This window comes from Polyergus mexicanus, unplaced genomic scaffold (assembly GCF_030449975.1).
Source record: "Polyergus mexicanus isolate NDT 795.1 unplaced genomic scaffold, iyPolMexi1.0 SCAF_17, whole genome shotgun sequence".
NCBI lineage: Eukaryota > Metazoa > Arthropoda > Insecta > Hymenoptera > Formicidae > Polyergus > Polyergus mexicanus.
In genome coordinates this window covers 2,393,178-2,408,577 of record NW_027223337.1, presented here as the reverse complement: position 1 = coordinate 2,408,577, position 15,400 = coordinate 2,393,178, and the positions used below count along the sequence as shown (strand labels likewise).

General features: G+C 37.6%; 2 protein-coding genes across 4 annotated transcripts in view; one reads left to right on the top strand and one right to left on the bottom strand.

The window, feature by feature from the left end:
- LOC138940489 (intraflagellar transport protein 81 homolog) overlaps positions 1–15,400 on the bottom strand; it is a 97,560-nt gene that overhangs the window by 47,409 nt on the left and 34,751 nt on the right. The window lies entirely within an intron of this gene.
- LOC138940678 (uncharacterized) lies at positions 12,006–12,644 on the top strand. The gene has a single exon (XM_070309790.1). The coding sequence runs from the start codon at positions 12,006–12,008 to the stop codon at positions 12,642–12,644; it is 639 nt and encodes a 212-aa protein (XP_070165891.1).

Here is a 15,400-nt window from a genome sequence, read left to right as displayed (position 1 = left end):
ATATATATATATATATATATATATATATATTGTTGCATCCCTGGATTATGCTCGTCTTTGAGAGATCGTTTCTAAGCACGTTGCCGGGGAGTTCGCTGTTAAACAACGGCGGACATATTATTTTCGGTCGCCATAAGAGTTTCGTGACGGATGTCAATCCGCGCGGACGTGTTTAAGATTATTAACGACATTCTCTGTTCTCTATTTCTGTGAATAGTTATATAGCTCTGTTTCATTAAAGTTCTTGTTCTTTCATAACTAAGAGTTCTTATTTACGACACAGAGTGTGAGTGCCGGTTGTGTCTTGCGTGATTCGATTTATCTCGATTCTAATCCGCGGCCGCAACATTCGTCCGGGATATAGCTGGATGTTAATCCTTGCGCTAGTATATGTAAGGACACACGCAGTATAGTGACGCCATCTATACTGTATGGATCGGAAGGATTATCGATAGCGAACAAAGAGATCCATGATGGCGACTTGTGATCAAAGACGTTAACACGTAATAATTGTAGTGAGAAAAAACCAAAGGAATTCAAGCATTAAATAAGCTTCTCTCAGTATAAAAACGTGTATATTTATACGTTGTTCCACCGTGTTCACCTCTCCGAACTTCCACCACCAGAAACGGCCCCAACATTGGTCCTTCGAGCCGGATTCTGTAAGCAAGAATGTAGAATGCTGCGTAGGAAGAATCGCCATTACGTGAACACGAGATCAGCATCATTCGTCAGCCCGGTCTTCACAGTCGTCACAGCTAAGTGAAATTGAGCTAAATTGAGCTAAATAATTAGCCAAGCGAGACACGCCGTCCTTCTTCCGCGCGGACAACGTGCGGCTCTCTCTCTCTCGCACACAAGCGAGATACGCCGTCCTTCTCCCGCACGGACTACGCCAGACGCTCTCTCTCGCACACAAGCGAGACACGCCGTCCTTCTTCCGCGCGGACAACGTGCGGCTCTCTCTCTCTCGCACACAAGCGAGATACGCCGTCCTTCTCCCGCACGGACTACGCCAGACGCTCTCTCTCGCACACAAGCGAGGCAGGCCGTCCTTCTCCCGCACGGACTACGCGCGGCTCTCTTTTGGCACGCAAGCAGACTACGCCGTCCTTCTCCCGCACGGACTACGTGTGGCTCTCTCTCTCTCGCATCCAAGCGAGTTATTGCCGTCCTTTTCTCACGAAGACTGGATCAGGAAGGTATTCTAAGAAGGTTACGTATAAATATTGCGTTAAATATTACGGTACATATTAAGAAATAAATAGTGACCTGAAATTAAATATAATAACGAGCTTGTCATTAAATATTGTATCAGTATTAAGTATTAGAGAGCGATAATGGAACAATTGCCACAGTTAATTAGACAACGTGGTAGAGTCCGGGCGAGACTCACTACCTTTAAAAATTTTATTGCAAAACTGGAAGATGAACCTGAAAAAACAGTAGAATTGAATAGTAGGTTAGAAAAGGCAGAACAATTATGGATAGAATTCGACGCAATTCAAAATAAAATTGAAGACATAGATGATTCCGACGCGCAACAAACAGAAAGATCTAATTTTGAAGATGCGTATCATGAATTAATTACTAAAGCGCGAAGACTATCTATGACTGTACAGATGCCCGCTCCTCAAATTGTTCATGCGAATGCGCAACCTATTGTACACGAAGAACAGTTGGTAGTTCGTCCGATGGTAAAATTACCTAATATTGACTTGCCAAAATTCGATGGAAATTACGAACGTTGGATTCCTTTTCGTGATTTGTTCGAGTCGCTCATCGCTTCAAATATTTCATTACCTAATGTACAAAAATTACATTATTTAAGATCGGCTTTGACGGGTGAGGCTGCGAAGGTTATTAATTCATTAGAGATCACAAATGATAATTACGTAACAGCATGGAATTTGTTGAAGCAGCGATTTGAAAATAAACGATTAATTGTGCAATATCTTATTCAGATGTTACTTGATATTCCGGCCATCATTAAAGAGTCACATGCAGATCTTAGAGTATTAGTAGATAATATTTCACAATATACACAATATCTGATAAAACTCGGGCAACCTGTAGAGAGCTGGAGTACAATAATCATACACATTCTTTTACCAAAGATTGACAAGGGATCTCGTCGAGAATGGGAATCCAAACGATCGACAATAGAACAGTTTCCTACATTAACCGAATTTATAGATTATCTTATTAATCGCAGCGCATTTTTAGAAGCGGTAAATCGGGCAAATCAAAATTCGCAGATTGCGAACGCAAATCACCATCGGAAGGATGGTAAATACATTCCAGGCTGTCATAAAAATGTAACGCAAGCCTATGTAACCTCAAGCGATTCATCGTGCGTGATATGTTCCGGCAATCATGGTTTACAAGATTGTCAGGTATTCCTTAAAATGTCGATAAAGGACAGGATAGCAGAGGTAAAAAAGAAACGTTTATGCATAAAGTGTTTTAAAAGATTTCATGGGCAAAATTGCAAATCTTCTAATTGCAAAACATGTAAAGGTAATCATAATACTCTATTACATAGAATTGATTTAATTAATATCGAAAGATCAGATAAACTCGAAGTGCAATCCATTCATAATAATAATCAGACATCACAGTTAGATGTTGGGTCAAGGTCGAAGGAGTCAGCCACGGTTCTCAATCATTGTAGTATTCGGGGAACTAGTCAGATTCTTCTCGCTACCGCTATTATTTACATTCGCGACGCTTATGGAACCGTACACGAATGTCGTGCGCTTCTAGATAATGGATCGCAATCCAATTTTATAACGAAAGATTTAAGTGAAAGGTTAAATCTAAAACAAGAAACTATCAGCACTACGATTACGGGTATTAGTAATACTCCTGTTAAAGCTGTTCAAAGAGTCCATGCGACCATTGAATCTCGAATAAATGCATGTCAATTTAAAATTCCTCTGTTAATAATTAATAGAATAACTGAGCGCTTGCCAATGGGTAATATTGACGAAGACAAATTAGATATACCACTCAACATAACATTAGCTGACCCGACATTCTCTTCTCCTGGGAAGATAGACGTACTATTAGGCGCATCCATTTTTTGGGAGTTATTGGGCAGCAGGCAAATTCGACGAGCAAAAAATACTCCCATTTTACAGGAAACATTATTCGGATGGATAATTTCAGGCCCGTTGCATATCGAAGACGTGAAGCCACGGGACAATGGATCATATTGCGGGGTTTTAATCAATACCGTGTTACACCAACAATTGGAAAAATTTTGGGAAATTGAAGAAGTAGAGCCAGTAGTACATCGATCAAATGAGGAGACACAATGTGAGGAACATTTTATTCTTACTCACAATAGAGACGAAGAGGGTCGCTTCGCAATACAGTTACCGCTAAAGGGTAGAGCAGAAGAGTTAGGAGAATCATTAGACATAGCAGAAAGGCGATTAAAGTCATTAGAGAGAAGGTTAGAGAGGCAACCGGAATTAAAGGTGCATTATCATGGATTTATGGCAGAATATTTGAAACTTGGGCACATGACAGAGATGAAGGCTGACGTAAAATTAGATAAACCAGCTTATTACATTCCTCATCATGCAGTAACAAAGGAAGAGAGTACAACCACGAAGGTAAGAGTGGTGTTTGACGCATCGTGTAAGACTACCTCTAAAAAATCCTTAAATGACATACTCATGGTAGGCCCAATTATTCAAGAAGGTTTAATCAACATAATTATACGTTTACGGCAACATAAATACGCGATGGCAGCTGACATAACTAAAATGTATCGCCAAATCATGATAAAGAAAGAAGATCGCAAACTGCAACGTATTTTGTGGAGATGGGATAGAAAGGCGCCCATACAAATATTTGAACTCAACACGATCACATATGGCATGTCAAGATCACCCTTTTTAGCAATTAGATGCTTACAAGAAATAGCACAGCAGATGATGCATAAATTCAAAAATGCTGATGAAGTAATAATGAAAGACTTCTATGTAGACGACCTATTAACAGGAGCGGACACAGTGAACGCACTTAAGCAATTGAAACAGGAAATTATATACATACTAGATTCCGCCAAATTCGAGTTAAGGAAATGGATATCAAACGTACCTGAAATATGCGATCAAATGGATGATAAAGATAGATCAATTAAGTTGAGCGAATCAAATAAAATTTTAGGCCTTTTGTGGAATACTACAGTTGACGTTTTTCAATATTACATCAAAATAAATATTGAGGAAAATAAACCTACGAAGCGCAACATATTAGCTATCATAGCACAAGTATATGATCCACTAGGACTATTAGGTCCGATAATCATACAAATTAAAATACTCATACAAATGCTATGGCAATCAAAATGTAACTGGGATGAAGAAGTTACAAAAGACATAAAAGATATGTGGGTGCAATGGAAAGCACAGATCTTTGAAATGGAGCAGCTAATAATTCCAAGAAGAATACTCTGTGACAACCCATTAGAAATAGAATTGCACGGATTTTGTGATGCGTCGGAAACAGCATATGGTGCCTGTTTGTATCTTCGTAGCACCACGTCAAGAAAGGAATATACCATTAGGCTACTATGTGCAAAATCGCGAGTGGCGCCCATTAAAAAATTATCACTGCCAAGATTGGAATTATGCGGTGCAACGCTATTGGCCAAATTAGGTAAAAATATATTGCGGACGCTGACAATACAAATGCATAAAGTATATTATTGGAGCGATTCAACCATAGTACTATCATGGATAGCGCGAGAAGCTACGCAATAGAAGACATTTGTAGCAAATAGAGTGGCCGAAATACAACGTGAGACGAAAGACGCACAGTGGTATCACGTCAGATCAGAAGACAATCCTGCGGATCTTTTATCCAGAGGAGTGAATCCTGAAAAACTAAAAAATCAAACAATTTGGTGGGAAGGTCCACAATTCTTACATCGAAATACAGCATTTGTACCATTTAGCAATGAAAACCTTCAAGAAGATATAATAGAAAAACGAACTATAAATTTATTTGTTCATGGTGAAAAGGAAAATAGTTATCTAAATATTATCGAAAGATTTTCGTCATTGTCGCGATTAAAGCGAGTGGTCGCGTATTGTTTACGTTTCAAAAATAATGGTAAGAAACATACGTTACCAAAGTCGAAGATGATAACTGTAGAAGAATTAGATCATGCCATGAAGATACTCATCAGAGGCTGTCAGGACCATAGTTTTGCACAAGAGTTATATAGTCTTCGTGCGCAATCGCAATTGCATTCAAAAAGCAAAATAATTGCACTGCATCCGTTCTTGGATGAAGATGGTATCATTCGTGTGGGGGGAAGGCTTTGCAACGCATCCATAGAATATTCACAGAAATACCCCATTATTTTACCCAATAAACATCATCTCACTAAATTGATAATTAGAGACATACACTATAAAAATCTACATGCGGGACCACAAGCTGTTTTGGCGATGATGCGTAACAACTATTGGCCAATTTCGGGCAGAGGAGCAATACGTCGCGTATTAAGATCTTGCATAGCATGTTTTCGTTCAAAACCGATAACGGCAAATCAGTTAATGGGCAATTTGCCGGCGGTACGAGTTACTCAACAGTCGCGGGCGTTTTTATATACAGGCGTGGATTATGCAGGTCCATTTACAATAAAGGTATCGCGTAATAAAACAAGCAAAGCGTATTTATCGATTTTTATTTGTCTTAGCACAAAGGCGGTGCACTTCGAGTTAGTGTCTGATCTGAGTACGGTATCATTTCTTAATGCACTGAAACGATTTATTGCGCGAAGAGGTAAATGTATAACTTTATATTCGGATAATGGCACTACCTTTGTAGGTGCTATTAATCAGCTCACAGAACTTAAAAATTGTTTGCTAGAAGGAACGACTCAAAAACGAATACATGAATATTTAGCAGAACAGTTTATTAGCTGGAAGTTTATTCCTCCGTATTCACCTCATATAGGCGGATTGTGGGAAGCAGCCGTGAAGTCGGCAAAAACTCATATGCGAAAAATTATCGGCACAACGCCGTTGAGCTTCGAGGAATTATATACTGTACTGACTTTAATTGAAGCTTGCTTAAATTCGAGACCTCTCACACCGTTGTCAAACGATCCGTCAGACCTGCAATCTTTAACCCCTGGTCATTTTTTGATAGGAGATGCTGTAACCGCGATTCCGGAACATAATCTTATGGATTTATCGATGAATCGTTTGACGCGTTATCAATTACTCAGTCGAATACAACAACATTTTTGGATTAGATGGTCCAAAGAATATATCGCGCAGTTACAACAACGAGTTAAATGGAAACAACCATCGGTTAACATAAGCCCGGGAACAATGATAATCTTAAAAAATGAAAACACATGTCCTATGACATGGCTAATGGGACGAATCGTAGAAATACATCCCGGGATAGATGGAATTACTCGAATAGTCACAATACAAACTAGTCGCGGATTATGTAAGCGAGCGATAACTAAAATATGTATTTTGCCAATCGACGAAGAGGCAACAAATTAATTTAAGTTTAATTTTAAGTTAAATTTGTTTGAGACCTTTATGTTAAGAGTTTTTTTGTTATATCGGTATTATTACCGAGTATAAGACATATTATATGGTAATTTTATTAGTTATATAAGGATGTACGACTCTGTTCTTTGCTTATAGACTATTTATTTGTTGAAAGGTTAAACTCTCCCTTTCAAGGGAGGCAGAATGTTAGTCCTTGCGCTAGTATATGTAAGGACACACGCAGTATAGTGGCGCCATCTATACTGTATGGATCGGAAGGATTATCGATAGCGAACAAAGAGATCCATGATGGCGACTTGTGATCAAAGACGTTAACACGTATTAATTGTAATGAGAAAAAACCAAAGGAATTCAAGCATTAAATAAGCTTCTCTCAGTATAAAAACGTGTATATTTATACGCTGTTCCACCGTGTTCACCTCTCCGAACTTCCACCACCAGAAACGGCCCCAACACTGGACAAAGTAACAATTTTGAGAGAGTGCAAAACGAGCTGTGGCGTCGGAACAGCAACAAGATCTTATATCTAGGGTTGTGACGCGGAAACGAGCTGCGACTCCGCGACGAACTTCTCCAGAAGCGACAGCGTTAGGACCGACATTAGAGGCGATCACACTCCAATCTGCGTTGCGGGAGATTCGGCAGCTCCAAAAGGAACGGTTACAGCAGCAAGCTGATCATGAGGCGCAGCTGCAACAGCGTGAGGAAATGCTTCGCGGAATGGAGGAGAGGATACAACAGCTGGAAAACACCGATAGCCATAGCCAGCTAAGTCATTCTTGTAATAGAGATAATAGAGAGGGGCACACTGAGCGCGGAAATGTTAATAATAGAAATAATGATTTACATACTGAACACGGAAATTTGAGTTTAAATGAATGGTTATAAATTGAAATCCGATAACTTTGATGGAAGTGTCCCTTTGCGAGAATTCTTTACTCAATTCCATCTGATAGCTCGAGCGAATGGATGGTCTAATTCGGTGAAAACGGTTGTTTTGGCATCATGCTTAAGGGGAAAGGCACGTTCCGTATTGGACGGAATTTTTAAAATTGAAGATTTAAAGTTTGAAGAGTTAAAATCGGGGTTAGAATTGCGTTTTGGGGAAGGATATTTAGCCCAAACATATTACACCCAGTTTTCCAATAGAAAGCAAAAAGATTCAGAGGATTTAGCGACATTGGGCGCAGATTTAGAACAATTGTCGCGATTTGCTTATTCCGAATGTATACAGGAAGTAAGGGATAAAATTGCTTGCGCTCAATTTATCGCGGCGCTATCAGATGGATTTATTAAGCGCACACTTCAATTGGAATATGTAACATCTTTAAAATTGGCTATAGAGAGGGCTATGGCAGTTAGAGTTATATAGGAGAATAGTTTTTATAAAAAGGAAGATGAAAGAAATAATTTTAAATTTAAAAATAGAAAAAATAAATTTATGTATGACAAAAATAATAAAAATACAAAGAAAATGGAAGAAAGTAAAAATGTTGAGAAAAGTAAATAGTTTAATAAAGCTCAAAAAAATTTTGTGCAGAATAAAGAGTGTTAGCAATGTGGAGCACAGGGACACTTTCGATCGGAATGTCCCGCTTTAAGAAGCGAGGAAAACAAGGTTTAGTCGAGCTTTTCGGGGCGAGTTCGGCTAACAAAGTTAATGCCCCGAAAATGACTTATAAATGTTCTTCTGTAAATAAGATTATGAAAAATTTATTTAGTTATAGGGGAAAAATTAACGGAAAATTTTGTATGTTCAAAATTAATACGGGTTCCGATATTTCTATTTTAAATGAGAGATTGGTCGATGGGCTTAGTCGGAAGGTTGATGAAAATCATTGTAATTTAAGGTATCCGACAGGGGAAACGGTAATAATTTCTTATAAAGTCGTTGTAAAAGTAGAATTGGGAAAATATTCTTTGGACGTTCCTATGTTAGTAGCTAAAATTTAGGATGATTGTATTCTTGGTACTGATTTCCTTGGGATGATTAATTTGGAAAGAGTTTTTGATTCAGATTTCGGAAATTTTGTACGACAGGATTGTGGGGAATTTTCTTGTTCTCGTATAGATTCAACAAAAGGTGTTCCTATTTTTTTGAAGGAACTTTTTGAGGAGAATTCGAGAAATTTGAATTCTGAGCAGAAAGGTATTTTTCCTGAATTCTTAAATGAATTTCAGGATGTATTTTCGGAGGAGATTACTGCAGGGAATTGTGGAGTTGTGGAGCACAGTATTAAAATTAAAGATTCTGTGCCTATTAAGCAAGCTCCACGTCGAGTTCCTATCCACCTCATAGGAAAGGTAGATCAAATTATTCAAGAAATGAAATCACAAGGGGTGATAGAAGAATCTCGGAGTCCGTGGGTTTCTCCTGTAGTATTAGTAAAGAAAAAGGACGGTCCGTTAAGATTTTGTGTAGATTACAGGAAATTAAATGCTATTACAGTCAAGGACTCTTATCCACTGCCACGCATTGAAGATATCTTGGATCGTTTGTCAGGGAATTCTTGGTTTTCTACTCTGGATTTGAAAAGCGGGTACTGGCAGATAAAAGTTCGATCTGAGGATAGAGAAAAAACGGCATTTTCCATAGAAAATGGGTTATGGCAGTTTACCGTAATGCCATTCGGTTTGTGTAATGCTCCAGCGACTTTTGAGTGGTTAATGGAAAGAGTTTTGCGAGAAATTTTATTTAAAATTTGTTTAGTTTATTTAGATGATGTTATTGTTTTCAGCAAGATATTTGAGGATATGATGATTAATTTGAGGACGGTTTTTCTTCGTTTCCGTTCAAATAATTTGAAAATTAATCCGAAGAAGTGTTCTCTTTTAGGAAGACATAAAATATCTTGGCCATATTGTTTCTGAATTGAGTATTACTACGGATCCCGAAAAAGTTTTTGCTGTAAAGAATTAGCCTATTCCTCGAACTAAGAAACAAGTGCGAAGTTTTCTAGGGTTCTGTTCGTACTATAGGAAATTTGTAAAAGGGTTTTCATTGATAGCAAAACCTTTGTTTACACTGACTGAAAGTCAGGTTAAAATGGAGTGGACTCAAGCTTGTCAAGAAGCTTTTGAAAGGTTAAAACAAAAGTTAGCTTCTTCGCCAGTTTTATCTTTTCCCACGGAGCAAGGGGAGTTTATTCTGGATACTGACACTTCAAATCATGGAATAGGGGCAGTTTTATCGCAAAGTCAAGGAGGTACTGAAAAAGTCATTGCTTATTTCAGTCGAGTCTTGAGTAAATCGAAAAGAAATTATTGTTTGACGCGAAGAGAATTATTAGCCATTGTGGAATCGATGAAATCTTTTCATCATTATTTATATGGAAGGAAATTTCTAATACGGACGGACCATAGTTCTCTTCGATGGTTAATGTCCTTCAAGGAATTGGAAGGTCAACTGGCTCGGTGAATAGAAAGATTACAGCAGTATTAATTTGAGATTATTCATCGAAAGGGGCGACTTCATCAGAATGCTGATGGTTTGTCGAGACGACCTTGCGTAGAGGAAGGATGCGCTTATTGTGTTAAAATTGAATCAAAGGAAAATTTGGTTGCCAGAATAGTCTTGGGAGGGGATAATTTAGAGGAGTGGAGAAGGAAACTGTTAGAGGATCCTACAATTGCAATTTTTATTCGGGTAAAAGAGTCTGGAAGGCGTCCTCTTCGACAGGAAATCGCTATTCAAGATATTTCAGCGAAAATTTATTTGTCCTGTTGGGATGCTTTAATTTTACAGGATGGAGTTTTGTTTAAGAAATGGGAGGCTCCGAATTTAAAATCTATTGTTTTGCAGATCGTTGTTCCAAAAAGGGGCATCAATCAGATATTGGAAATGGCCCATGATTCCGCATCCGGTGGACATTTTGGAATAAATAAAACGTTGCAAAAAATTCGAAAACGTTTTTATTGGGCAACTTGCAAGCACGATGTGGAAGATTGATGCCGCTCTTGTAAAGTTTGTATAGAAAAGAAAGGTCCATCTGGAAAAGGGAAATCTCCGTTGCAGGTTTATAATGTAGGAGCTCCATTTGAAAGAGTTCAAATGGACGTGCTTGGTCCTCTTCCTACTACTTCATCAGGAAATCGATATTTATTAGTGGTGATTGATTGTTTTACAAAATGGGCTGAAGCGCTTCCGTTAAAGAATATTAGAGCCGATACCGTGGCAAAAGCTTTTGTGAATCACGTTGTTTCTCGTCATGGTGTTCCTCTAGAAGTCCACATTGATCAGGGAAAAAGTTTTGAGTCCAAAATTTTTTAAGAAATGGCATATTTGTTAGGGGTAAAGAAAACTAGGACAACTGCATTACATCCTCAATCGGATGGACAAGTTGAACGTCATCATCAGACAATCCTGAGTTATTTGGCAAAATTTATTTCCAAAAATCAGAAAGATTGGGATAATTGGATTCCAATGTATTTATTAGCCTATCGTTCTTCGAGACATGAGACTACCGGTGTCTCTCCAGCGGAATTATATTTTGCACAAGATTTAAGATTACCGTTGGATTTATTACGAGGAAGTCCTCCAGTGCTAAGACAAGAAGTTTCGATTGGGAGTTATGTCAGAGAATTGAAGGAAAAATTGGGGGATATTCATAGAGATACTCGGCAGCGTTTGGATATTAGATCATTTCGATCAAAGGCGCGTTATGATCAGAAAGCTCGTCAAATTCATTTTGATGTTGGTCAAAATGTTTGGTTCTATAACTCTAGGAGGATTAAAGGAAGGGCTCCTAAATTACAGAGTAATTGGGAAGGACCCTGTAAAATAGTGAAAAAATTTAGTGATGTTGTTTTTGGTATTTAGAAATCGAATAAGCATAGGAGTAAAGTTGTTCATGCTGATAGATTAGCTCCATTTTATGAGAGACAGATTTTTTAGTTAGGAAAGTTATCGGAACCCAATAGGGAATAATGTTTAGATTTTTAAGAGGGAAATATTAAAATATTAATTATTATATTTCCCGCCTCGTTCTTGGGATTAATAAATGTAGTAACGTTAGTTTCTGCTATGTCGTCACAAACTTCAGAGTTCAAAGAAAAAGAAAGGACGGCTGGGTCCATCGTTTATTCTCCTGCATGCTTCATATCGTTTTTTGTGCTTGTTATCGTTGCACGCACAGAATTCGTTTTCTTACAAATTTTCAGGAAAAATCACATTTTTCTTTTATTTTTCCTATTTAAACGCCCCCTTTTTAAAATAAGATGGGAAAATCGCGAAAGAGGAAACATTCGGAGAAAGAAGACAACATGGAAAGGATTCTACGTAAATTAGAGAAACTAGAAAACAAGGTCTCTCATCTATCGAGACAAGATGGCCGTTCTTCAGCCTTGTATCGAGAAGATCTAGCTTCACCCTCTGATCCAGAACAAAATATGCATCCGGATTTGGCCTCGAGATGGAGATTTGTTTTGTCCAAAGGCCTTCCAAAAGAAATGAAAAAAGAAATTCTCGATAAATACTTCCGTAAAGGTATTTGCTGTCTAGAGGCCTCGGAGTTAAACCCAGAAATAAAAGCCTCGTTGAATGAAACAGCCTCAAAAAGAGATGATCATTTCTGTGACTCACAGAACTTAGCGGGATCGGCCTTGTCAGCCTTGAGCTTAGCAATCACAAAGCTTTTTTCAGAAGACGAGGCAATAGATAATCTAAAATTGATTGAATATATTTCCGATGCGGGGAAGCTCATTGCAGAACTACACCACAAAGAATTAGTTGCACGAAGAGCATTTATTCTTCCTGGGTTACAGAAGAAAACAAAAACTCTACTCGAAAACACAGATATCGGACCGCTCCTTTTTGGTGAGAAATTAAGAGAAAAACTCAAGGAAGCAAGATCATTGGAAAAAATGGGAAAGGATCTCAAACTACAGGCTCCCCTGAAAAAACCTTTCAATAAATCAAATTTTTTAAACCAGAAGAGCTCGTTTGGGAGAAATCAGGAGACATCTCAGGCGAGCAAGGCTCGACAGCAGGGAAGGTCCACTGTCTCCCAGAGATCCAGACAGTCATCATCTCGCCAGTACAATCAGAATCGCCAATCCAACAAGACGTCAACCTATTATAGACGCTAGAGGTACGAATCGCCGGTAGAATAAAAAATTTTCGGGAAAATTGGCAACGTATTACAAAAGATAAGCTTATTTTACAAATCATAAACGGATATAAAATTCCATTTGTTTCAACTCCCGAACAAACTACCGTTCCTTTTAGTAGAGAATGGTCTAAGAAAGAAAAATTCTGGATTAAAACAGAGGTTAAAAAATTGCAGCAAATGGGCACAATAGAACCTTGTTTCTCCATCGAGGATCAATTTATATCACCGTTTTTCTAGTTGACAAACCGAATGGTTCTAAACGTTTTATTCTCAATTTATAGAAATTGAACAAATTTATAAATGCTCCTCACTTTAAACTGGAGGATATTAAAGTAGCTTGCCGATTATTGTTCCCGGGAGCGTATTTAGGTCATATAGATTTAAAAGATGCATATTTTATTATTCCGATAGACAAAAGAGATAGAAAATTCTTAAGATTTACATTTGAAGGACAACTCTATGAATTTACGTGTTTACCCTTTGGATTAAATATCAGTCCTTACATTTTTACAAAAGTTTTAAAACCGGTAGTGAATGAACTAAGGAAGAAAAACTTCTTATCAGTGGTTTATTTAGATGATTTCCTCCTTGTCAGGGATTCTTATAAATCATGCCGAAAAAATATTCAGGAAACGATTGCTCTTGTAGAATCATTGGGTTTTATAGTAAATTACCAGAAAAGCAAAATTTCTCCAAGTAATTTATGCAAATTTTTAGGTTTCTTGTTAAATTCTAGAACCATGACTTTCGAATTAACACAAGAAAAACGTCTAAATAATCGAAACCTAGTTTTATCCTTCAGGAACAAAACAAAATGCACAATTCGAGAATTTGCTCAACTTATTGATCGTCTTGTAGCAAGTTGTCCAGCAATCGAATATTCTTGGACATATACAAAGAGACTTGAGAGAGCCTTCCTCTCCTAAGTTCCTTGCTCTCCTAATTACGGACGGAGATTATGATCAAAACATGATATAACCAGAATATGTGCAAGAGGATTTAATTTGGTGGTCAAATAAAATTCCGGTGGCACATAATCGTATAAAAACTTTCTCTTTTGAAAAAGAAACATTTTCCGATACCTCCATTACGGGCTGGGGAGCTCATTGTGAAGGCGAGAATATCCATGGTTTTTGGAAAGAGTCGGAAAAATCCTATCACATAAATTTTCTAGAGCTAACAGCTGTTTTTTTAGCACTAAAATCATTTGCGTCCGATTTACAAAATTGTGAACTCTTACTTCGTATAGACAACACCACTGCCATCACATACATCAACAGAGCGGGTGGTATACAATACCCCCATCTCAATAATTTAGCTAGAGAAATATAGCAATGGTGTGAACATCGAAAATTATGGATATTTGCAGCTTATATCCCATCCAAAGAAAATACGGATGCCGATAGAGAGTCCAGAACGAAAAATATTGATACAGAATGAGAATTAGCAGATTTCGCATATAATAAAATTACTCAAATTTTGGGAGAGCCAGAAATTGATCTATTTGCGTCAAGGGCGAATACAAAGTGCAAAATTTTTTATGCTTGGCACAAAGACCCAGAGGCGTTTGCTATCGACGCCTTCATGATTTCATGAAGGAAATATTTTTTCTTTGCCTTTCCGCCTTTCTCAGTGATACATAGAGTACTAAATAAGATTCGTTTAGAACAAGCTGAAAGAATTATGGTTGTTCCATTATGGACTTCTCAACCATGGTTTCCTATTTTTAATTCTTTTTTAATAAGTAACCTTATAAAATTTAGACCTTCAAATTCCTTACTCTTGTCTCCTTGCAGAACCCAACAACACGAATTATGTCATTCGCTTCCCCTGGTTGCAGGACTGCTATCAGGGAGGCTTATCGAAGACAAAACCTCACGGAACCGACATTAGAAATTTTTTTAGCTTCTTTAGCTAATGGAACTATTAACCAATACAATGTCGCATTGAAAAATTGGTGGAAGTTCTGCAACGAACGGAGCTATAATCCGTATGAATCAAATGCAATCAATGTTTTAGAATTTCTTACTAAAAATTTCAACAAAGGAGCTTCTTTTGGCACACTCAACTTGGCCAGATCAGCTGTATCATTAATATTATCAAATAATATTACTAATAACCAAATAATTCACCGTTTTTTTTAAAGGGGTTTATAGATTACGACCTTGTCGTACTAAATATAATAAAATCTAGGACATTTCCACAGTGCTAAAATATTTGAGTAATTGCCATATAATTGAAAATCTAGATTTCGGTCAGCTTACGGACAAACAATCATGTTATTAGCTTTGAGCACGGGACACAGGATGCAAACCTTTTCTTTGATTAAAATAGAAAATATAAAAATATCTTCCGAGGGTATCGAAATAAAAATTCCGGATCTCATTAAAACATCAAAACCAGGAATATATCAACCAATATTTTTCCTCCCTTTCTTTAAGGAAAAACCTGAGATTTGTGTGGCAAAAGCAGTTCAAAGATACCTTGAGGTATCTAAAGATCTTAGAGGAAATATTAAAAATCTATTTATATCGATTAAAAAACCTTATAAGGCGGTTTCAGCTCAAACAATTAGTCGATGGCTAAAAACAGTGCTTGTTAAAAGCGGTATTAAAGGTTTTACCGCGCACAGCACGCGACATGCATCTACATCTGCAGCTTTTAGAAAAGGCATAGACATATCTATTATTAAAAATGCTGCGGGATGGTCAATCCTTTCAAGAAGGCCGGTAT

Coding starts and splice junctions, on each gene's coding strand:
- LOC138940678 (XM_070309790.1), top strand. CDS start 12,006: ATGAAAAAAGAAATTCTCGATAAATACTTCCGTAAAGGTATTTGCTGT.